The following is a 24,687-nucleotide window of genomic DNA, read 5'->3' on the forward strand; positions in this document are numbered from 1 at the left end:
ATAATGACGTTTCTTTTCGCCGTGAGACATCAGAAATTGCTTCGCTCTTTGTTACTTTTTGCTCCATAGCTTTTGTTACTTTTTACCCCAAGTGGCCATTTTTAATAAAAGGATTTCTAGAGAAAAGAACCTTTGTGAAATTCTAAAATAGATCGCGGATTCGTATTCGAAGAATCCAAATTATTTAGAAAATATTCACCAGTGCATCAATTTTGGAAAATAAGTAGGTAATAATTGTTATCCTCTCTAAGGAAAATATTTAAAAAATAGGACTAAAAATTTCGATATTTTTTATTTTCTAAATTCTTTGTTGTAATTCTAACAAACTTTCGATATTAACGAAGATCTACGTTATCTATAGAAAAAAATTGAGCTGCTATCGTTTTTACCTTGGAAGATATTGAATTTTGAATTTTTCGATTTGTGACTTTTTGCCCCAGTCTCCCCTACATAGCAGAAGTAAAAATACCAATAACTTTGCGGGTCATTTATTTCAGAAATCGCGAAAAATAGCGAAAAAGTAAACCCAAGAAAGGTAAATCACTTACAGGTACTATACCGACTTATGACCTATTAAGTTCAATGCAGTCGGGTTGAAAATTTCAAGATCTTTAAAAAAAATCAAAATTAAGCAAATCGATTGAAAAATAAGCCCTTCAAAGTGATTAAACTTTGTTCTTTGAGAATTCGATATCGAAATGTTTCTCGAACATAGGTGTCCAAGGACGAAATATTCGCCTTGATTACCTCTAAAATATATTCGAAAATGAATGAAATAGTTGGAGCCGTTTTCAAAATAAACCAAAAAAAGGAAATATGATTTTGAAGGAGAAGGACGGGGTGAGGAGAAAAAGAAATAATAACGTCTAAATGTTGACTTATGGTGGGGTCGCCGAATACCGAAAGTCGATATGTCTTACCGTTTGGCCTTTAGACGTGTCACAAGTTGAAAAAAGTGGATTATATAATTGCTTTCTCTCTTTAAGTTCGAGCAGTAAAAATAATCTAAATATAACAATAACTACCTATATTTTTTTACATTAACACAGGAAAACTGTGCCAAATTTCGAACAGATTTGATGCGAGCATCAAATTTGAATTCTTGCAAACTTATTTTTCTAATTAATTCTTTTTTGAAGAATGTTGCTTGAAACTTTGCAGAGTAGTAGTTTGTCGCATTTATTTTCTCTGGAAAAATTAATACATTTAAAAATTAACAAAAATATAGGTAAACCTTGTATTGTGTTCAATACTGATCATAAAATATTCTAGGAGTTTCTTATATACCCTTTGAGAACTTTTTCCAAGGTTTTTCCAAAGCGTCTCGTTGGTATAAGTTAGTTAGTTAGTTAAATCTGTCCAAAATTTGGCAGAATTCAGTTTTGTTAGTTTAACATGTAGTCAAATGTAAGCATAGTTCGCACACAGTGAACAGAATCACTGCAAACAAAGAAAACGATCCGATTTGTTTCTTTGTTTGAAAGGACCTGTAGGGTGGCGGCATTACTTGTGGCCTGTCTTTAGTTATGGCCAAATCGCAATTTTTATCAGAAAATGATTCTGAAAACCAAAAAATATGTGACCTGCTATTAAAACACATCAAATATTTTTAATTTGGAAAATTTTCTAAATTTTCGAAAGACAGAGGCCACAAGTAATGCCGCCACCCTAGTTCGTCATTAATCAGCTCTTCGCAAACAAAGAGAAAATTTGCATCGATGGAAGGTTCACTGTGTGAGAACTATACCTACATTCCCCTATATTGAGTATTGAATTTGAAAAATGAGAAAGGAAATATTGTCTATTGATACTTTCTTTTAAAGTCACAACCATTATATTTCATTCGGAAAGAAACATATTTTCTAATCTTTAATAGATTATTTTCGATATCTCTTACCGTTTCTCCTTTATTTAAGTTACAAAACGACCATCGTATGTTGTTTTTTTTTGTATAGAATTATTTAAAATTAGCTTTTTACTTAGCTCACAGAGTCGATAGGGAAACGGCAAAACCTCTGACAAGTTGCCTAAAATTTGAAACAGCATAGTAAAGTCATACAGCATAGTAAAAAAAAATGATACTGATAGATACAATATTTAAATTATATTTTAAATTGGTTTTCTAATATCTTTTCCAAAATTCTCCGGTTCATAAATGTGAAGGTGCATTAACCCCTTAATGGAATAGTTCTTCCATCCACAGATCCGAACCACAATGTATCACCTGTGACCTGGGTGAAGTGCTATGGAGTAGTCGATACTATTATAGTAATTGTACCCACTTCGAAGTGCATATGAGTCCAACTTCTTCCATTTCATCAGACGTAGGAATCGAATATTATATCTTGGAGTGCCTCGGTCCAGGACTTCCGCTATCAGGTAAAAAAAAACTATAGCTAAATAAACAAATTAATTAAATAATTGAAAAAGCGCCAATGTCATGTCACACCACAATGTTGGTTAAAATGTAATTCAATTGTCAGACGGTCTATGTCAACAATTTGTAATTGCAAATTTTTTTATGTTCCCCTGTTGGTATTCCATGAAGCAATGTTGTATTTAGTTGAGGAATTCATGAGTCAATGAAGTAAAATTTCTGACATTGTGACAGTGTGCTAACATTAAATTTGATTATTCATATTCCTTGTTCACTTTGCATTAACATTTTAATTAAATTTGTGATGTTAGTCTAATGACAATAATATATTCAATATGCAATTCAGAATCTAAGATGAGTCTATCAAAGATAAATCAACCAAGAGATTTTCACTACAAGAACAGCGATTGATGTAGAAAGGATTTAGCTAAAGAATGAGAGAAAAAAGATCGGAATTTAAATAGGAGTCAGTATATGATTTGATATATAGAATTCATCAAGTATCTATTTACAAAATAAAATCTCTACAAACTATGGATGGAAATATGGGGAAAAACATCAATTTTGCCCTTTCCGTGTCACTGATATATAAAAAAAGTGGCAATAGAGTCATGTCAGTCGCATCTAGATTAATGACCTGGCTCAATTTTTCCAATCATTTTCAATACTCACGCATTTTTCACTCAATCATCATTGGGTTGTGGAAGGGGGATGATTGATTCATCAAATACGCAAAAATCATGCCTCGAAAGTCTAATTTCGACAAATATAGGGGCAGTTGAGGAAGATTCAGTCGTACCTCGAACTGAACTATATGAGATTGTTTCACAAAAAAAATTATAAGTAAAAGTAAAACATAGAATGGTTCTGTTCAGTAGTAACCTTTCGAAGAGTCAAAGCCACTCCGAAGCCAAGCCAAATCTATTCGAAAATCTACCGGAAGCCTAAAGTGCAAGTTCACGTATTCGCCGCTTTAGCGCTGATTGTTCTTCCACTTCGAACTTCGGTATTCCTGAACCTTCAATTGTCAATAATGTCAGCAACAGTGTATCAACGTTTGCTGCAAAAGTAATTTTTTGGGGAATTTCAAGATGGAAGAAGGTTTGAATTTCAATTTTATTAAGATAAGTGTTCTTTACGAACTTGCTCAGTTTTATGTACAGTGAGTGTCAATAGTTTGTTGCCTAATGCAAGTTTTAGAAAACAAGTGAAAAAAAAATGATAGAAAAAATTACTTTTTCAAATTTTCCTTTTTGCAGATGAGTTCCCTGTAATCCGTAGATATTATTTATATTTTCCAAATGACATGAACTAAATGACCAAATGACATGAACTCAAAATGTAACCGGTTTACATTAAGTTGTTTGCAAGTTTTGACCATATTGGTTTTTTAAATGAGGCAACAAACTTTTGATTTCTCAAAAATGACCAACTTTTGGAAAACAATTATTTTTGATATGAAATAAAATTAATATTTTTTTTGAAAAATATAAATAATATCTACGGATTACAGGGAACTCATCTGCAAAAAGAAAAATTTGAAAAAGTAATTTTTTCTATAATTTTTTCACTTGTTTTCTCAAACATGCATTAGGCAACAAACTATTGACACCCACTGTAACTCGTCAATTATATGAACGAGAGGATTCAGACTCCGTTCAGCAATAACCTTCCCGATTTGGGAGCTCTCTCCGATTGAGGTTTTTACTGTATCGATTCGAAGATGTATCAGAGAGAACTTATCTAAAAACCCGTTGGAAGCTCGAAAGTTTAAAACAACGCCAATAATAAGTAGAAAATTAAGTGCACTGCCCCAAATCCTATGCCATGTGAACCAAAAAGACCCTTTGACAAAGCAAGAAAAGACTAAAAATTTGACCACTGAGGAAGGCTTGGAGTCCGAGCCGAAAGCTTTAAGAAGAACTTGAAAATTTTCTTTGCTTCTTCTTACCCGACGCTCACTGGTTTCTACACCTATTGAATTAATCCTCGGAAATTACCAAAAAAGATTTTTGGATCACCTGTGACCTAATGGTCCTTAATGGTCTCTACACACTAGTAGAAATTTCTTTGAAAAATGCCTTTTTAAAGATAATTTCCCTTATCCTTGTAGGAAGAAACGTCAGAATTTTTTTAAAAGGGTAATTTTTGACGAAAATTGCTTCTGGTGTGTAGACACCATATATGATCACGTAATGCCCTAGAGACACTTACGACTTAAGCCGACAGACGGCTTAACGTAATTATAATCAAAATAATGATTAGATTACATCGTGGGGGAAATTGTTTTTCAAACTGCAGTGGGGATTTTCGGAAGGAAGCTCCATCCGGGCGCGGCAACACAAACTGCGGAGTTTTTAACCTAAAGATAAAAAAGAACGCACTCTTCTCCAGAGCTTTCGACGGCTCCGTGTCTTCCTCAGTGGTCAAGTGATGTCAAAGATCACTGGTTTTCGTTAGGTGGGGGATCTTATAAATTTTGTGGGAGGGTTCCAGGGTGCTAATACATAGATCTCGGAGACACAGCACCAAACACTCTTCAAACCTAAGGAGACAACTCTTAATGATTGTGTCGAAAGCTCTGGACAAGAGTGAGTTTTTTTATCTTTGGGTTGAGTCCGGACGGAGCTTCCCTCCGAAAATCTCCACTGATCAGATTACACTTCCATCAGTCACTGAACATCAGATAATGGGAAAGTAATGGGAATTTAGTCAAACCATTATTTTGATTATAATTACGTTAAGTTGGCCCTCGATTTAAGTCGTAAGTGTGTCTAGGGCATAAGTATCAGCCAATCATCTCTTTACTGGATGCTTTTTGAACAAAATCCAGACATTATCAAGCCTAAAGAAAAAGTTATAATTCGTCAAATTATTTGTTAATGTTTGTGAATTTCTAATGAAGACTTATGGAAATTTTCGTAAATCGTTTAACTCACCAAAAAGTTCGTAAGAGTTTGTATTTTTCGCAAACTTTGTTCATATCATGAGCACTAGGCGTGCATTTTTTGTTCCATTGTACATGTTGCTTTTGTCTGACAAAACATTACGAACAAGTAACAAAACTTTGCTAATATTTTTCTTTTCGAAATATATATGAACAAATGTTCGTAAAATAACAATAAATGCTTTTCAAGTGATCAAGATATTAACGATGTTTTTGAAAAAGTGCAAACTTTTACGTACTTTATAATGGGCTACACGATTTACGAAAATTTCGTAAATCTCCGGAGTGGCAATTCGTACACTGAGAAAAAAAGAGGCTACGCTTAACTTTTTTTCGTCATAACTTTAACACTTTTCGGGTGTAAAAATATATCAACATTTTTTAATGTTAATTTTACACCATTTTAGGGTAAAATCAACATGAAAAGGGTAACTTTAACCCATAATACACCTAAAAAGGGTAATATTTACACCAATTTCGGATCAATACTGCAGGGTAAAATTAACATTTCCAGAATGCTATTTTAACTTTTTCGGATTTCTCTCAGTGTACACATTTACGAAATATTTTTTCTCTGTAGCTTTTGACGAGTAATAAATCATCATACAAGATTGTTTTGAATCCTATTTTCAATCACAAAAGAATAGAAAAAAAATCTCTGAAAGAAAACTGCCCAATCTTGTGTCTGGCCCACCTCTCCCCTAGTCCATGAGATAGCGCGTGAAAAGGAAGTCACTAGGTATAAGGGTAATCGGAAGAAGTGGAAGTGAGAAATTGAAAGAAATAAACCCTTATGGCATAAAATATTCAAATAATAATGCATTATTTCAGACTGAGCTATAGATAGAGAAAGTATACATAATATAAGGATAGTGGGACACTAGAGAGATGACTTTATTAGCAACGTATGCTATTTCCTCATGCTTTTCTTGCCAAATGCACACTTGGTCAATCCCCTTGGGCTCGAAATGTGCATTTTGTGGCTGGAGTAAAGTGATATTTCTTAGTAAACTGTCTTGCTCAGAACATTGGGTATTTCATTTTCATGAGGCTTTTTGAAAATCGATTTTATACTCGTATTTGTGGGGATTTTCTTGTGTCTAACAATATATGTATAAACATAATCCATGCAAAATGCTATTGCACTTAAAGTTATACCTTGCTTGAAAAGTTGTTTTAAAAACATTCGGAATCGTCTAAACACTGAGAGAAATCCGAAAAAGTTAAAATAGCATTCCGGAAATGTTAATTTTACCCTGCAGTATTGATCCGAAAACGGTGTAAATATTACCCTTTTTACGTGTATTATGGGTTAAAGTTACACTTTTCATGTTAATTTTACACTTAAAAAGGTGTAAAGTTAACATTAAAAAATGTTGATATATTTTTACATCTAAAAAGAGTTAAATTACGGGGAAAAAAGTTAATCGCACCCCCCTTTTTTCTCAGTGAAGGCATTTACACATTGGGAATAATTTTTGAGAAAAATGCCATTTTTGACAGAATTTTGACGTTTCCGTCTACAGCACTGGGAGCAATTTCCTTCAAAATAGCATTTTTGACGAAAATTTCTCCCAATGTGTAGAGGCCTTAACACTGAATAGCATGAAAGGTGTCAAATTATTGCTATTATTAACAAAATGAAGCTAAAAAATCACAGATTTTCAACACTTGGTGTTTTCTGCGAGCTTTTATCTGTAAAGATATAAAATTTAGTAAATTAATTATAACGCAATACCAATTCTAAAGAAACGTAAAGCAAATTTTGCATAAACTCTTCTAAATTCAGCAGTTCAAAATTTTAATCTAAAATAATTATACTTTTCATTCGCAATCCACAGAAAATGTTTTACGATAAGGGCCTAAATGTGAATTTAGTATAACGATTCACTTTTTCATTTTCAGCGATTCACTTTTTTACCTAATAACTTTAACATTTTTTAGATGTAAAAATATATCAACATTTTTTAGTGTTAATTTTACACCTCTTTTAGGGTAAAATTAACATGAAAAAGGGTAACTTTAACCCCTAATACACCTAAAAGGCATAATATTAACACATATTTCGGATTAATACTGCAGCGTAAAATAAACATTTCCGGAATGTTATTTTAACTTTTTGAATTTCTCTCACTCAATGATACACAAATATATTTATTGTAAAAAGTTATTATTTTAATGAAGATTCAAGAAGAATCACACTGTGAACAAGTTTTTCTTTTATATCTTATCCTTAATAAAATGTTTATTTTGCATATTATTCCATGAAGACCTAAATTTTAAGATTTCATGCAGGTTCGCTTGCTAACGAGGTAAATATTTTGCATACTGAATAATAAAAGAATAGCAAAAAAACCGTGAAAACTCCCGGTGAGTTCATGTTAAGTGAGATTCTTTTCAGTCACTCTATAAGTTGTGTTAACTATCACGTTTTGTCCTTTCGATATCATACAACGTACTATAATTTTAGTAAAATCGAAAATAGAAATTTTGTGATATTCGATATCGAAATTTTGAATATTCTAATGTTGTTATAGAGGATTATAGAAGTTTACTAAACCCAAGACTTCACCTGTTTATCAGTAATCAAAATCGAATAATTGCAACACAGAGTTAGAATAACGTATTAAGCATTGTGTGTCTCAGGGTGTCCGAGAGATTTAAGTTATTTTTAACTGATAGATAGCTTCAAGATCTAGCTCTTTATCATACTAAAATTTAAGCCTATCTTATGCACCAGATATTTTTAACCTTTACCTCAAAGGTTGGAAAAGTATTTGTACAAGAGAGAAACAGACGTTACAGTCAGAAGCATGGGACTATCAACATTCATTTTTTTTCCATAAATTTATACATAGAGACACTGAAACCTAATAGAAAGCTTTCTGCTAAAGAATTTCCGATCATTCTAATATATATGAAATTGTGCATTAAAAACTATCTAAAAAGAAATACGTTATTTAAATTCCTCATAATGATTTTAAGGGTAATAAAATTGATTTTCGGACACAAATTACTTATCGGTTCATAGCCGGTTCATTACCGGTTCACGATCGATTTAAAACGATTCAAAAATCACTCAAAACATTGCCCAAAATAATTTGGAACTAACATAAGGTAAGGTACTCTCTAGTCGGCCGTTTAAAAAGTCGGCCACTATGGGTTCTTCAAGTTGGCCGGTGGAATTATTTATTCATATTATATAATTTTGCAATAATATTCCAGGAGTTTTATAACATCATAAGGTCAATAATTGTATAAATAACACAAATGACCGAGAATACAAATGAAATTAGACACAAAACATTAAAAAAATTATTAAAAGTCAGAGGATTCAAATTTACCTTAAGCAATATTGGTCATTTTTCAGCATATTTTGATGTTCTTTGTAATATTCACGACATTTTTTCACAAAGAGTTATTCGATTTATTACCTGTACAGATTACTTTAGCAGTCAAATTTTGAGTCAAACCGCAAGTTGAGAACTTTAACTAACTCACTGTGCAATAAATTTATTTTCATTATTGATAAAAATATTAATTTTCTGTCTTAAATGTGAAGGTGTGAAATTTTAAAGCCATGTTCCTCAATTCGGCCGGCTAAATAAAAGAATAAAAAGAATTTTTCCCTTACAATTTTTTGTTTTCTTAAAATTACTATTCTTTAAAGGTTTTCTTTCTTTCTTTCTCAATATCCTTTTCTAGTCCATAAAAACGTTACGGGCTTTTAAAATTTGAAAAAGGGTGGCCGACTAGAGGAACCCCAGGTGGCCGAGTAGAGAAACGCTTATATTGAAGTGGCCGAATTGAGGAACACTCTACATTTTTAAAACATTTTAATTTTTTAATAATCTAAAATTATTTTATCTCCAAATAAAGTGTACAATCAGATGGACAAAGATCTATACTACAACTTAGGGTGAAAATTTGATCAAAACAGGCAAATTAAATGTCCTTTTACATAAGTTTTTCATAAAACCCATCCTTAAGTGGCCGACGTACAGCCCCTTACCTTAATTGAATTTCGATTAAAAATTACTTGAACCGGTTACTTGAATTAAATGAACCGGTTAATTATCGGGGAGTGAAAAAATTGAGCTACGATTAACTTTTTTTCCTCGTAACTTTAACCCCTAATACACCTAAAAAGCATAATATTTACACCGTTTTCGGATCAATAATGCAGGGTAAAATTAATATTTCCGGAATGCTATTTTAACTTTTTCGGATTTCTCTCACTCAGTGTACTTTCAGTCATTAACCATATTTCATGAACTTTCAAAAGCAGAATGACTAAATTGGCCCTTCTTTCCAAAATCGTATAGAAATCGTCTGATTTAGGGGGTCAAACAGTGAAATTTGTATGAACCTATAGAATGAGGTTAGAAGGAGGCGAAAAACCCATTCTTTCCGTACAGAAGTAGATTTTGAAAAATTCGAAAATCTATTTGAAGATCCAAAAAAGAGACTTTCTTACTTCTAGATAATTCCGCAAGGTGGCTGATGTACATCTTGTTCGAATTTCGAAGTGCTCAAGTGTCAAAATGTGACGGTCTTCACATTGTTGTGAGGAAAAAATCAGAACAACGACGTTTACTGTTCTTGCCCCAGTATTTAATCACTCCATAATCACTGAGTAACTCTTTTTCCAGCTTTTTGGTGCGATAGTTGATAAATTATCCCCATCTTGTTCCAAAATTTAGTATGAAAATTCGAAATTGAATTTGAATTCTTCGAACTTCAACGACTTTTTGTGCAAATAGAGTTCCATTTACCTTTAATTCAAGACACTATTGGAGAATCAAAATCTACTTCTGTTTGGGCTCAGTATAGAGTTTCGCACAATACAAGATTTCAAACAAACTAATTTGGAATTTGGAGTTTGATAAATCTGAATGTAATTCAAGAGTTCTTGGAATATTATTTAATACACTTTTAATCAAGTTCAAGGGGGTTTTCTAAACTTTAAATTGGTTTGTCGGAAGTTTCTCATTGTTCAAATATTACCAATTTACCTACAAATTGTACTCTACCTTCATTTTCACGGTTTTTTTATATATTTAAAATTTAAAAGAAATCCAGATAGTGTATTTATCAACCATTTGGGACATTTGAAAAAGTTTTGCATCTGTCACATGCTTGAAACTTCCCAGTTTTCCATACACAGAGAAAAATATTTTGTTCAATGATTTGTAAATGTTTGTAAATTTCTGTTACGAACTTGAAAAAAATCTCGTAAATCGTAAAGCTTATTGAAAAATTCGTAAAAGTTTGTACCCTTTTCACAAATGTTGTTCCTAAAATAATCACTTGACGAGCCTTTCTTGTCATTTTACAAACAATTGTTCGTAAAAGTTTGTAAACGTTCGCAAAATTTTGCCATTTTTTTGTAAAGTTTTGGCATTTCAAAAATGTTGTTCGAAACATAATCACTTGACGAGCCTTTTTTGTTCTCTTACAAAAAAATTGTTCGTAAAAGTTTGTAAGCGTTCGCAAATGTTATACGAAACATAATCACTTAACGAGCCTGTTTTGTCCTTTTCAAACAATTTTTCGTAAAAGTTCGTAAACGTTCGCAAATGTTATTTCACATATGTTGTTCGAAACATTGCTCACTTTACGAGCTTTTTTTGTGCTTTTAAAAAGATTTGTTCATAAAAGTTCGTAAACGTTCGCAAAATTTTGTCATTTGTTTTTAAAGTTTTGGCAGACACACAAGAATGTACGAAAAAATTGTTGGTAAAAGAACAAAAAAAAATGCTCATTAAATGATCATGTTACGAAAACTGTTTGTGGAAAAAGTATAGGAGAAAGCGCGCTACCTTCGGAGGATTTATGCTTTGCACAAATTATTTTTTTCAATGTGTTTGTGTTATAAATGAATTTGGTCCATTATAATATTATATTTTAATAGCTAGTACAATGCCTCAAATTTTCAGAAAAGAGCTATGGGTGAAATCTATAAGAAACATAGAGAATAGAATGAATTGTCCGAAGCTTGAGTTGTCCGAAGTCCGAAGGTAGCGCACTTCCCCCTAAACTTTTGCGAACTCTTTAGTAGATTATACGGATTTACGAGCATTGTGTAATACGGGCTTCAGACCTAAGGCTTAGCCATCTGGCTTAACTCCTATAATTCCTTATCAGGCACGATGTTTTAGGAAATTGTTGTTTAGAATTGGATATTAAGAGCAAATGATCCATTAGATTTTGAAAAATCAATAAAATTGCTTGTTATTTAGATTTTTGAGACCTTGGGGAACTTGGCTAAACCTCCAGTCTGAAGCCGGCATAAGTCGCCAGTAGGAATTCAGAAACGTTTACGAAAACTTTTATGAAAGATATTTTTTTCTGTGTATTCGCTGATCTAGAATTGGTTATTTAAGGAAACTATCATATCTAAACTAAATTACTTAGAACAATTTTAGAAGAGACACCCGCATTGTAAGTGATAAAGTTGGTGAATTAAATTATGGCTTGCAAATGACATAATATATTTATGTATTTCTATGGGAATTGAATTGAAATAATAATGGGAGAAGTGGAGGGGGATTTCTAAACTATGCGCGTGTACATAAATGTTATTTACATAATGTACATGGATGATATGAAACAATTTTCTCAATGTCTTTTGTTGGCACAGGGGTCCATTCAGCAGAAACCCATCGCCTTGTTCGCATTCTATACGATACACGACCGTATCATACAGAGAGATTGCAACAGCTCGCCCTCCCAACTAGTCGTTCCTACGAGATACCCCTGTTGCACGGTACACGGGCACAGGTGCAGATCCTCCTTCCACCCAGTTGGAGAGAAGAACTGAGAGATGCAGCATTTCCGGTGCTCGTTGAAGTGTAAGTGATTGCTCCTCATTTCTCACTCTTTTATATAGAAAACTCTTGCACCAAGATGGGTGAAATAATTGCATGACTTTTGTACACTTTCACTCCCTCCGGGTGTGCTTTTCTTGTGGGAATTGCGGCATGAAGGAATGGCAGACCTGGCTCCCTTACAGTTTCCGACAAGTTCAGAATTGACTGGGGTACCTATATGTCCAGTCGCAATGACGTGGTGTACATTCGACTAGATGTGCGGGGTTCCAAAGGCCAAAGTAAATCCGCCCTGTATCGACATTTGGGCGGTGTTGAAGTTCAGGATCAATTATCTGTACTTAGGTAAGTTATTTTAATTGCACTTTAATTTTTTATTGCCACTAAATTCCCTTGAATGCAATTCGCTCTCCATTCACCCCAAAATAATTTACATAAAACTTTAATTAAATGAACTTTAGCAAAACTATAATTATTTCAGCAAATGCTATTTTACAAACTTCTTCAAAGTTAAACCTTAAAATTATAAACTGTCGTAAATGTGAAAACGAATTCCTAATTTACAGTGCCGTGCAACTGTACAGAACTCATCTATTAATCAATCTCATATAACTTTAATGGTATATGGATCATCTGTTCACAACGAAATTTTGTATAAACGTGATAGCTCGCCACATGAATCTTAATCTTGCATATCAAATTCTTATAATATAGAATTTAATATCTTTTCTTAAGAGAAATGAAAATAAAATTGCATCTTGGCGCTTTATTATCATTTATGGTGCAATTCTCATTATTTTTTTTAATGTGAAAATATGTTGTTAGACCAATTTAAGCAAATTTTTGTGAGCAATCTCTACCACTTTAAAATAAACTTTTAGATAAAATATTGATTAAGTATTAAGTAATTACAAAATGAAAATCATGCACTTGAATTCACATTAATGACAATTAATATGAAATGTGACGACAAAAAGCTCATTAAAATTAATTTCAAATTATTCCCTTGGCTAGACAAATATATCCATCATTCTAAAAAGCCATGGCTTAAATGGATCAACTAGTTGTTAATCGGTAATGAAACTTTAATTTACCGATAAAAATTTTTATTCCTTTTAATTGAATTATTTGGAATTATGTCTATAAAATTGTTCTCAAATTTTGACAACTGATTTTAATTTCAGATTTAAATCAAGCGTAAATCGATAATCATGATAAAGCAAACAAAAAGAACTTTGTTGAAAGCTGAAACTCGTGAGCAAGACTTACTTTCCCCTTTAGTTGAACTACTAAATGACTTTCTTCACACAAACAATTTATACGCTATTAATTTAAAGTGAATAGCAACAATGTTACGAGTTTTGAACATTCCGCAAAGCTGGGACACTATTCCGCATATCCCTTTTTGAACGTTTTACTACGGATTCTCCAAGTTTACATACCAACTCGGACATTTACACCAAACCTCCCATCAACGACTATTAGTAATGGTCTCTTCAGACCTTAGACACGTAGTTTGAATTTTGTAAATTTATAAACATAACTTACGGTAGGGTAAGTGTGCCAAATTCCGGCCAGCTTGCAATTTCGGCCACATATTTTGTTCCTCGAATTTCCATGATTTTTTAGTTTTTACATACTCTAGAGATTATACAATGCAAAAGAATAACAAAAAATGTAGCTTCGACAAACGAGATGACGTGAAAAAGATATTGGAAGAATTTTCGAAGGGCAAGGAACTATGAGAATGAAGGTGGCCGAAATAGGGCACCAAAGCTATGTCTACATTTTTATTCATTTTAAAATGTATTCAGAATGATTTTAGAGTAAATAAAGACGGTAAACTCTTTACAAGGTTCCAAGCAACACTCTTACAAAGGAAGAATAAAACAATCAATTTGTATTTAAAATATTACATTTCAGACTTGAGACTTTGACGCTTGCATGCAACTATGCCGAAATTTGGTACACTTACCCTAAGTGTACCAAATTTCGGCATAGTTGCAAAAAATAAGTAGTATAGTCGAGATTTTCCACCTAATAGCGAAATAGAGCTCGGCTGGAATTTCGCGGGAAATTCATATTTCCTGCCTCTCGGCCCATGCAAGGCCATTTATTGGTAGTGTAGTTCTGTTGCCCGCCGAGTGAGGGACTGGCTGACAGGCGACACTGTCAGGGTCAGTCGGTAACATTGTCTGGAAGAGTCCTGATGGGGGCAAAGAGCTGGGTCGCTGCCGGGCAATTGGCCGCGATCAGCCTTCTTCTCTCTGATGAATCTTTCAGGGCAACAGCCCGACAACAATAGCAAAGTCCTGAGTTTGAAATTTAATAGGGGAGCCTGGGGCAAAAAGTCACAAATTGAAAATTTGCAAATTCAATATCTTCCAAGATAAAAGAGATGGCGGCTTAAATTTTTTTCCATAGATGGCCTCCATAGACCTTCTTCAAAGTCGTAAGTTTCTTAGAATTCGAACAAGGAATTTAGAAAATAAAAAATATCGAAATTTTTAGCCCTATTTTTGAAATATTTTCCTTGCAGAAGATAACAATTATTACCTACTTATTTTCCAAAATTGATGCACTGGTGAATATTTTTTAAACGATTTGGATTCTTTGAATTTGAAATCACTATCTATTTTAGAATTTTACAAAGATTCTTTACTCGAGAAATCCTTTTATTAAAAATGGCCACTTGGGGTAAAAAGTAATAAAAGCTATGGAGCAAAAAGTAACAAAAAACGAAACAATTTCTGACATCCCACCGCGAAAAGAAACGTCAATGTGTCGCCGTTTGTTGTTTGTAGCGGTCAAACGATTTGCAATCTTTTGTGTGTTTTTTCTAAATTAGCTTAAAATGCGCTTTTCTCGTTCAGATAGAGAAATCTGTGTATTAAAAAGGTGTATAAGAATAAATTTCCTATGAAAATATGTAATCTAGGTATTTTACTTAAATTTATGAAAGCCCGTAATAAAGCAAATCAAAATGTGATAATACCTCTTACCTGTAGGAGAATTCTGTAATTTTCGTGGCATTATCACGCGTGAGTTCGAAACCTGACAATGCCATTCGAGCTTTTTTGTCATATCATATGAGTTCGAAAATGAAATTCATTGATTTTTTAATGAAATCCCTTTACTTGATGAATTTATGAAAATACAGTCTGCCTTGGTTGATTTGTTTAACAAAATTCATTGTCATTTGAATTGCCAGAGATCTTAAATATGTGACTTCTGACAATGTCACGTGAGCTGAAATGGCAATACCACGGCTACAGAATCGCATTTTCGAAAAAGCTCTCCTAAGATTCGAACCCAATTTGTCATATGGCATTGCCAGAGCGTTACAGAATTCCCCTCCTGGTACTATTTGCCCCAGCATTTTTTAAAATGATCACAAAATTACCTTTCAGAAAACAGCTCGATAAATGTATTTCCTTACAAAATAGAGGAAAATGACTTTCACAAAGTTGTAGAGCTGTAAATTTCCTATAAAACTGCACTAATCAGAAATTTCTGGGGCACTAAGGTAGCTTTTAAAAAAATAAAATATCCGTTTTGTGACTTTTTGCCCCAGGCTCCCCTATTTTTAATATATCCCATGTGACACAGGGTAAAGGAGCCCAGCGTTGAGCCATTAATTAACACCCAGCTTTAGGCACTTTTTTCAGTCCTTATCGTCAAGATCTGAGTGGTAGGCCCGAATTAAGGACTGGATTTTGCCACGTACATCAATGGCTGGCAAATGAAACTATCAAATGCACCTCCTGATTTCACTTCCAAATACTATATAAACGACAGAAGCTACAAGGATATTGATTTGTTTTATTTGACTGGTATTAACGATTTAACACTTTAGAAAAGGAAAAATCACTGTGTAAAAAAATTGTCTCCTAAAATACCCACGAAAAAGAAATAAAACATGTATTTTATTGTTGTAAATTCTTCAATGTTATCACTACACTTTTCCCTACACGAAACACAGTGTTGCATATTTATTATTAGGGGGAAGGGGGCACCTGTGACAGTGGGGCACCGATCCCAAGCTTCGTATAATTTTTTCCTATTTTTCTTAATAAATGTGATTTTTAAACGTTTAACTTTTTTGACTGTTTATTTCTCCTGATCTTCACGCACTTTCAACAAATTGATAACTCAAGATATTAGCTTTATTCCGACAATTGTAACTTAGCAAGATTTGATATGAATAGAGACTATTTTTAAAGAAATAATAATATAAATTCACTTCGACTTTGTTCTTAAACGTTCTGTAGTTTACTCGTAAATCCCTAAAGTTTTTATCAAGCATCTCTTTACAAAGCACTACCCGGCTGAACCAAGGGGCAGTTGCCCAGAAAATTCCTCAGAATTATGAAGCTTGGGATCGTATGTAGTATGGGTACTTTCCCCTGTTGAAATTTCTTGTTAGACTCTCTCTCAATTGGGCATTTGGGGCAAAATGTCATCCGAATTATCGATTGGTCAGTCTGTTGTACCCATCCTTCGTCATTTGCTAGAGCTTTATTTTGGTGTCCGTCGTGTCCGTTAAGCTGTCTTCAGACTTGTGGCTTAGCCTAGTTCCCTAAGGTCTCAAAATCCTAAATAGCGAGAAATTCTATTACTTTTTGAGAATCCTATAGGTCACTTATGTTTAATAATCCTATCTTAAGTTAAATTTTTCCTAAAAATCGTGATTGTTAAGAAATTAGAGCAGTTAAGCTGGTTAAGCTATACGGCTAAGTCTTAGGTCTGAGGCCGGTCTTAGAAAGGACAGTAAAGTTCCAGACTGAGACCATTTCATAATAGAGGTAGGGAAAACGTAGCATAGGATATATTAATATTGTCTTCATCCTGGACAATATCGGAAAATCTCTTCTGCGCTGATGCCTATTTTTTTAAGTGGGAACCAAGAGCACATAGTGCCCCATAATCAAGCCAACTAGCGTTCTCAACTGGTGTATTGTTGAGATTATTTTAGGTTTCTCATCTCCATTTGCCGTCTAGTTCCAGTCCAGGATTAGCTCAGCACGCCGAAAATCAGGCCATTTAGCCCAATGTATATTGTGTTCATTGGCTGCCTTCCCGTTGAAAAAGTCCTCTATATGGCTTCCAGAATAACCGGAAATAGGCATAGGTCGTCTAAGCTTCTTGATGTGCTCTTCCACGCACCAGACAGCTTATGTCCGATGTGGTCTTAGTTCAATATTTTCATGTGAAGGAGGCCTGGGAGAAGCCTCCAGAGATTGTGTTAACTCTAGGGCTTTGTTTGGGTGTAAAGTTGCACAATCCATGGTTTAGCTCATGGTCGGGAACTGCTTATTTACCAAAAATCGCATATTCACAGCCTAACCCTGGCAGGTCTTACTTGAGTCCTGCCTAGGCCGTTCAGTTATCCGCCACCTAGTGCCCCTTCCGGTAACTTCAGAAAAGTCCCGGGATAATAGTTCCTTAGGCCGGCTTCAGACCTAAGGTTTAGTCCAGTTCCCGATTGTCTAGAAATTCGAAATAGCAACCAATTTTATTGGTTTTCCAAAATTTAATGGATCACTTGCCTATGTTGACCAATCTTAAGTGATAATTTTCCAGAAAATCTTGATTGATAAGAAATTTTAGAAGTTAAGCCATATGGCTAAGCCTTAGGTCTGAAGTCCGTATTAGCCTTTGTACCTAAAGTTCTGGACCGGAAAACTCTGGATAGATGGGCTTATTTTCTCTTTATTTATAAACAGAATTGAGGCTTATCATCATGTAATTCAGCTTCGCAAATTATTTGCTTAGCTAAATTATATCATAATAAGATTCAGTTTCATTTAAAACTTGGTGAAAAAAGCCTAGTTTCAAAGCTGCCCCAATTCAAAGGTACCCCACTTCCCTCTACTGTTTATTATCTTTTTATAAAATGATCTCAAAATCCAATAGCTAACATATTTCTATTAATCTCAAATGAACTAATTTCTTTGTCGAATAAGTTTTTGCAGATAGATTGCATTTTGTATAATTTGTTATTATAGTATTTTAAAATCCAATTTTAATATTTCTTGTTATCGAAATAATTTATTAGGCAATGTATAACATAATTCAAAAGTCTAAAATGGCAAAGACATGATATTTTGTCAATTTTAAATGACATATGAAATTCTCATAAATCAATTTTTAGTGCTATGAACTTAGATGAGAAGGTATTTCATTATTCGGATCACGGAGTTCAACAATTCAAATAATAAATCAGTGAAATTGTACCTAAATTGATTCATGGCCGTCTGGCAATCGAAAATATTTCCCTTGAATATGCCGTTATGCAAATTATATAATATCCACTCGATTCAGTCCGAAAGTGATGAATAACACTATAAAATGGCATCTACAATATCTATGCTATGTACTTGTTTGCATAAATCTGGCTATTTTCAGGTATTTGCTGGACACTCTCAAATTCCTCGATGAGACTCGTGTGGGTGTTTGGGGCTGGGGCTATGGCGGATATGTGACGTCGATGCTGATGGGGTCGCAGCAGAATGTGTTCAAATGCGGAATTGCGGTGTCCCCCATAACCGATTGGCTCTATTACAGTGAGATTACTATCATTTTAATTAATAGAGAAATGAGCATTCAACACTGATTTGTGATTTTAATTCATTTTACCACATGCTTAGATTCAGCATTTACGGAAAAAATTCTTGGATTACCTGCGGAAAACTACAAGAGCTACGTTGAGGCTGATGCTACGCAAAGAGCTCGTCATATTCCATCCTATTCGTTCTTCCTGTTGCACGGACTAGCTGACAATTCTGCTCCCTATTTGCATGGAATTCAGCTGGCCAGGGCACTCACAGAGGCTGGAGTTCTATTCCGATATCAGGTGAGCTTTAATCAATTGCCAAAAATCGTAGGCTATACAGTAGATTTATGTAGCGTGAAGTAGGGTAAGGGCTCATAATTTTGACCAGTCTGCTTATGAGCATCGATGTTCCAAGTTTGAAGTGCGATATTTTCAATACTAATTTACTCTTTTGTTACTCTCTTTTCAAAAGGGTTGTTTAGCAACTTAGCAAGCTATCTATCGTCTTATTTTTACTAAAATTAGTTTTAATACGTTTAAAAATGAATTGATATATAGAGGTGAATTTGACTCTTATTTTGGACAACTTGGTTATTAATTTGGACAACTTGGCTGTAAATATGGACAGTAAATATTCTGCTTAGATTTATATAATTACGAATTTTATTAATAAAAAAATGTGTTGTTTTTCTTTTCTAGAAGTATATTTTCTTCAATTTTTGCAATAAAATGTTAAGATTTAAAATAATCGTCCCTGACGTAGCCATTTAAGTGATTGCTTACATGCAGTGTCACAGCTATTGTAATTGATCTCGAAACAGCAATTTGATATTTTTTTAACATATTTATCATTAATATGTTTTGAAAGCCATAAAAAATAATATTCCATAAAGTTGTAGCATCTACACTCCAACTTTTTAATTTTTTAATGCTTATAAAAATAAATAATTAAAATGAAATTGTCTAATAATAAATATTATATTCAAAAAACCCCAATTATTTTTTTAAATAAAATTTTAAAATAAAATGAAACGTGCTAATATATTTTTTTACAAAAGGTAAAGCCTTTTAAAATCACCCTTTCAGATTATAAGATCTGTTTTTTTTTTAATTTTGTGTCAAATGTTACAAAAGAAAACTCCTTTGGAAAGCTTCAATATAATGTCAAATTTGAACCTTCATTTCTTTCAGTTCCAAAAATACAGTGCCCGGAAAAGTGACCTATATATTTTGCTATTCTGTATAAGAAATTAAATATTTCAATATTTAATTCCTATGTAACCTGCAACTTTTTTTTCTTGAAAGATCTATTCTAAAGCTACTAAATGTGTCCTATAAGAATTTTTCGAGAAAAGCTTACTTTTCCTCTTTAAAGCTAATCCGTATATTTTTGTTTATTTTTGCTGGTACTGTCCAAACGCCACTTTTTGGTCATAAATTAGGTTGTAATATAACGGCTTCCGGGTTATATGACCTAGATTTGCATGATCACTTCCGGTACTTTTCACTTATAACCCCAATAAAGGCAATTTTGAACAAAAAAGCTGCATGTATAGAGAAATTTACTAAAAATGGCTACCAAATATGGCTTAGGCCATATAAGCAGTAATTAGACTACACATCCGCGGTCCATCCTGATTTTAAATCAACAAATTGAAAAAAATATTCCAAGATTAGTAAAAAGAGCGTGAATTTGTTCAAAAATTCACTTTAAGCGATGTCTACACAAGGCAACAACCTATAAAATCAATCAAAACCAGTAGCTTGATTGAAGTTCAGTTTCCTAACAGATCGATAAGCCATGAACTATTCGACTTAAAAGCCTATAAGGACGAGAAAGAAGTCGAATCCAAACCTTTATAAGATTTAATAAGCATATTGGAATATTCACCGAATATTTCCGAAAGATTCCGAAAGATACATTGAAAAAAAGGTTCTATATGTAAAGTGCAATTTTTGTTCGGTATAAATGTAAGTGTTTTTATCACATAACAAAAATTTATCTTCATAAAATTAAACACCATTTCTTTTATTATTTGAGCAACATATATATAGTCAAAGTGATGTTTCGGTAATAAAGAATATTATTTTCACACGAAATATAATTTTTTTTATTCATTTTCAAAATTATATTAAATTTTCTACTGTTAAATGGTTATTATAAAAATCATAAGATTGTGATATGTGAAAGGTATACTTTGGGTTTGGGCTCGTTCCATTTTTCTTCACCACTCGCGAAGAAGTTTAATCCGAGAACGTGCTACGATGTTAAGTACGACACGATTGAGCACGAATGCGAAACGACCTATTGCGAAAAAGTACCATAATATCATAATATGGTTCTCATTACAATACATTTTTTGACATAATTTTTTGTATAGCTAAAATATAGTGGCGCAAAAATTATAGTATTTTAACTTCAACTAAGGATATGCTTTTCAAAATCATTATTAAATGGTTATTACAACTAAACAGGATTTTTCTGAAAGGTGTATTAGGTGTGATTCCTTCTAATCACACATATTTTATATTTGCCGCTACCATATTCTCTTTGTCTAGCAAATATTTTCTTTCCAATCATTTGGCAATAGTAAAGAGTACCAAACTTTTCTAAGAGTGTTCAGTAATATCACTCAAAAAAAGCGAAGAAACATTGTTAGTACTTCACCACAGCTAAATAAGACTGAAGTAAACACAAAGTTTCGTCATATTTCTCGTAAGCAAATGCTCACGCTGAATTTTCAACAAAGCGATTTTAATTCAAATCAGTTAAAATTTAACGAATTTAGTTTTAGAATCTTCCGAAAAGAACAAGTATTTAGATGGAATTCATTATTCATCAAATATTGGAATAAAAATCTATGATTTCAATCAATTTATTTTTAGTGTCCAATTTTATCCTCAGAGTATCCAAAATAAGAAACTGTCCAAAATTATGAGCCCTTACCCTATTTCTTGGGGTTTTTGACTTCTTCAAAAGTCGTTTATTAAAAATAGACTGTTTTCAATAAAACTTTAAAATAAATTAAATTCAAACTGTTTCAACATCTGAATACACTTCATAATAAAATATAATAAATAACTTAATCATAAAATATTGCTACACTGAGAAAAAAGAGGGTGTGATTAACTTTTTTTCCTCATAACTTTAACACTTTTTAGGTGTAAAAATATATCAACATTTTTTAATGTTAATTTTACACCTTTTTAAGGGTAAAATTAACATAAAAAGGGTAACTTTGACCCCTAATACACCTAAAAAGCATAATATTTGCACTGATTTCGGATCAATAATGCAGGGTAAAATTAACATTTCCGGAAAGTTTTTTTTTAATTTTTTCGGATTTCTCTCAGTACCAAAATATCCATTAATTCTATTTGAATGCTATTATATCAAATGCCATAAATAAAAAGTGAATTATTCGATAAATTAATTCATTCATTTATTTCTCCAGACCATTTAATCATTTTCTTTAATGACGTAATTTATCTTCAGAAGTGGACTAATTTTTTGTCTTTGCAAAAAACTAAAAGATCTGTTCATTTAATTGCACCCTTTGGGGATTACATTTAAATTAATTACAATAAATGGTAATGATGTCACAATTATTAGTCAAATTGAACTCAGGAAATAAATGCTTCATAATAGTTTTCAATTTAGATATAATTTGCATTTAAATAATAATTTTACCACTTATTATAATTATATTGATATTTATTGCAAAATGGTTTTAGTTTAAATAATGATGACTGGATTAATTGTCCCAGAATGATTAATGGTTATTTAAACAATTTGTAATTCTATAAATCTTTCCAATAGAGTTATGCTGATGAGGGGCATGAATTAACAGGAGTCGTTGAGCACGTATATCGTTCCATGGAGGAATATTTGAGAGACTGTTTGATTCTAGATCCTGATGATTCGCGGCCAAGGAAGAAGAATACTGAGTGATTCACTTTACAAAGTTTTCCAGATCGAAATTGTGAATGTGCGAAAAATCAACTGAAATCAAAATAATGAAAAGGTATATCAAAAAAAAAACTAGATTCAAAGTGAAAATTAATATTAAAAAAAAAAACAAAATACCAAGTCAAGCTTAATGCTAAACTCTAGGAGGGATTAATAATAGTGATTTTCTTTCGTATCACTCCTGGGTAACGATTGTGAATAGATATTTTATAGAAATTTGTTTTACGTTTTTGGATATTAGTACGGGTTTTAAGTTTCAGATATTGCAAGTATTATGCTAATGAATATGAATATTTGAATTTCAAGTGATCCAAAATGGCCTAATTTCATTAATTTAGATTAAATACAAATACCAAATGGTGTTTAATTTAATTTCACAATCGCTGCCCTGATCTCGGTATCATAGGAAGCAAACGGTGGCGCAAAATAAGGACACTGCAGTGGAAATTAGTGGAAGAAATTGATAGAAGAAAGACACGAAAGAGACATTGAACGTGAGATATGTTTAAAATGTTAACAATTAAAGTGCTTTAAACAGTCACCCGTACTTAAAACAGATATATCGAACTAAGTAATAAAAGCAAAAGGTCTCTGATTTCTTTTTAGACGTTTTTTTTTTATTTTTCTCTAAAGTTACCTTACTAAAATAAAAAAAAAAATATTTATTTGTTTCAGAGGATTGTAATTACAAATCTTTTTGTTTTCGTGTATAAATGCTAAGTAGCAATAAAATATTATATATAGATTCAAAGAAGACAAATATAAAGTTACACTATTTAACCGTCAATTAATTTATCATTCTGTTGAAGTCTTGAAGTATATGTGGTAAAAGTAGATAGTATTAAAAATAATAAATTGGTTTTATAAGACGAAAAACAAGTTCATATAATATTGCATAAAACTTATCGAAGAAATATTAGAATAATAAATTATTTATTCCTTCGATTACTTTCGTTAATAAATTAATTAAGAAGTGTATTCAACTTTTGAGATTTTATTCTGCTAAATTAAATTTACGATGAAATCTAGAATTTTTCTTTCAATTCAAAAATCGGTCTTTAGTCCCATAACGCTAAACCTACTAAGACCGGTCAAATTGACCGGTTTAAAAACTTGTTAAAATCAACACATAGGTATTTAAACGGTACAATGTCACTATCAAATTTTATGAATTTCTTGAAATATGCATGCAATACATCTTTCCGTGTTAAAATTTTAATTTTTTCCTTTTTTTTTCAAGAAAAAATAGTCGAGAATCCTACCCCTGGCGCGTTAGGAAAAATTACCAAAAACGGTCGGTAGGTTTAGGGTTAAGGACATAGGAACTCTAAAAAGTCGGAAAAAGTGATTTTCTGACCTCCATTGATTGACCCTGTCGTCCTTAAAGGGTCAGAAGCCAATTCTTATTCTTCTACACAGAAAAAAAGCATTTCGAACAATTGTTCGTAAATGTTTGTGAATTTTCACTGGGGACTTATAAAATGATCGTAAATCGTATAACCCGTATAGCCTACTTAGAAGTTGGTAAAAGTTTGTACTCTTGATAAACATAGTTCGTAAGTGACCACTTGATGAGTTTTTTTGTTCTTTTATAAACATTTGTTCGTAAATGTGCGTAATCACATACAAACAAAAATATAAGGGAAAGTGCTCTCCCTTCGATCGTTCATGTCTTCGAATAATGTTAATTTTCTTTCAGTTTTCCTAAGAAACTTACAAATTTCTATAAAATACACTGTGTAACAGCAAAAAATGTTTTTTTTTTCAAATAACCGGTATTTTCGGGTTCCTTGGTGACGAACAAAAAATGCTCGTCTAGAGCTTCGTCTTTGTGAAAAGTACAAATTTTAACGAACTCTTTAGTGGGTTACACAATTCACGAACGTTTTGTGAATCCCCAGAGGGAATTCATAAACATTTACAAACAACTTGAAGAAATATTTTTTTCTATGTATAAATATCTTTAATTTTATTTTGAAAAGTCAAATTTTTTAATCTTTTAAGACA

General features: G+C 32.4%; 1 protein-coding gene across 7 annotated transcripts in view; it reads left to right on the forward strand.

The window, feature by feature from the left end:
* Positions 1–23,556, forward strand: part of LOC129806533 (inactive dipeptidyl peptidase 10) — a 95,570-nt gene extending 72,014 nt beyond the window's left edge. For 4 of the 7 annotated variants that reach the window (XM_055855191.1, XM_055855195.1, XM_055855192.1 and 1 more), the window contains 6 exons: positions 2,204–2,379; positions 11,968–12,178; positions 12,314–12,499; positions 18,563–18,720; positions 18,805–19,010; positions 22,531–23,556. In XM_055855191.1, the coding sequence (XP_055711166.1) occupies positions 2,204–2,379; positions 11,968–12,178; positions 12,314–12,499; positions 18,563–18,720; positions 18,805–19,010; positions 22,531–22,662 (1,069 nt within the window). In that variant the 3' untranslated portion in view covers positions 22,663–23,556. Of the gene's footprint in view, positions 1–2,188; positions 2,380–11,967; positions 12,179–12,313; positions 12,500–18,562; positions 18,721–18,804; positions 19,011–22,530 lie in introns of all 7 variants that reach the window. The other 3 variants (XM_055855193.1, XM_055855190.1, XM_055855194.1) reach the window with 1 other exon arrangement.
* The last annotated feature ends 1,131 nt before the right edge of the window (positions 23,557–24,687 follow it).

This window comes from Phlebotomus papatasi, chromosome 3 (assembly GCF_024763615.1).
Source record: "Phlebotomus papatasi isolate M1 chromosome 3, Ppap_2.1, whole genome shotgun sequence".
NCBI classification, from domain to species: Eukaryota; Metazoa; Arthropoda; class Insecta; order Diptera; family Psychodidae; genus Phlebotomus; species Phlebotomus papatasi.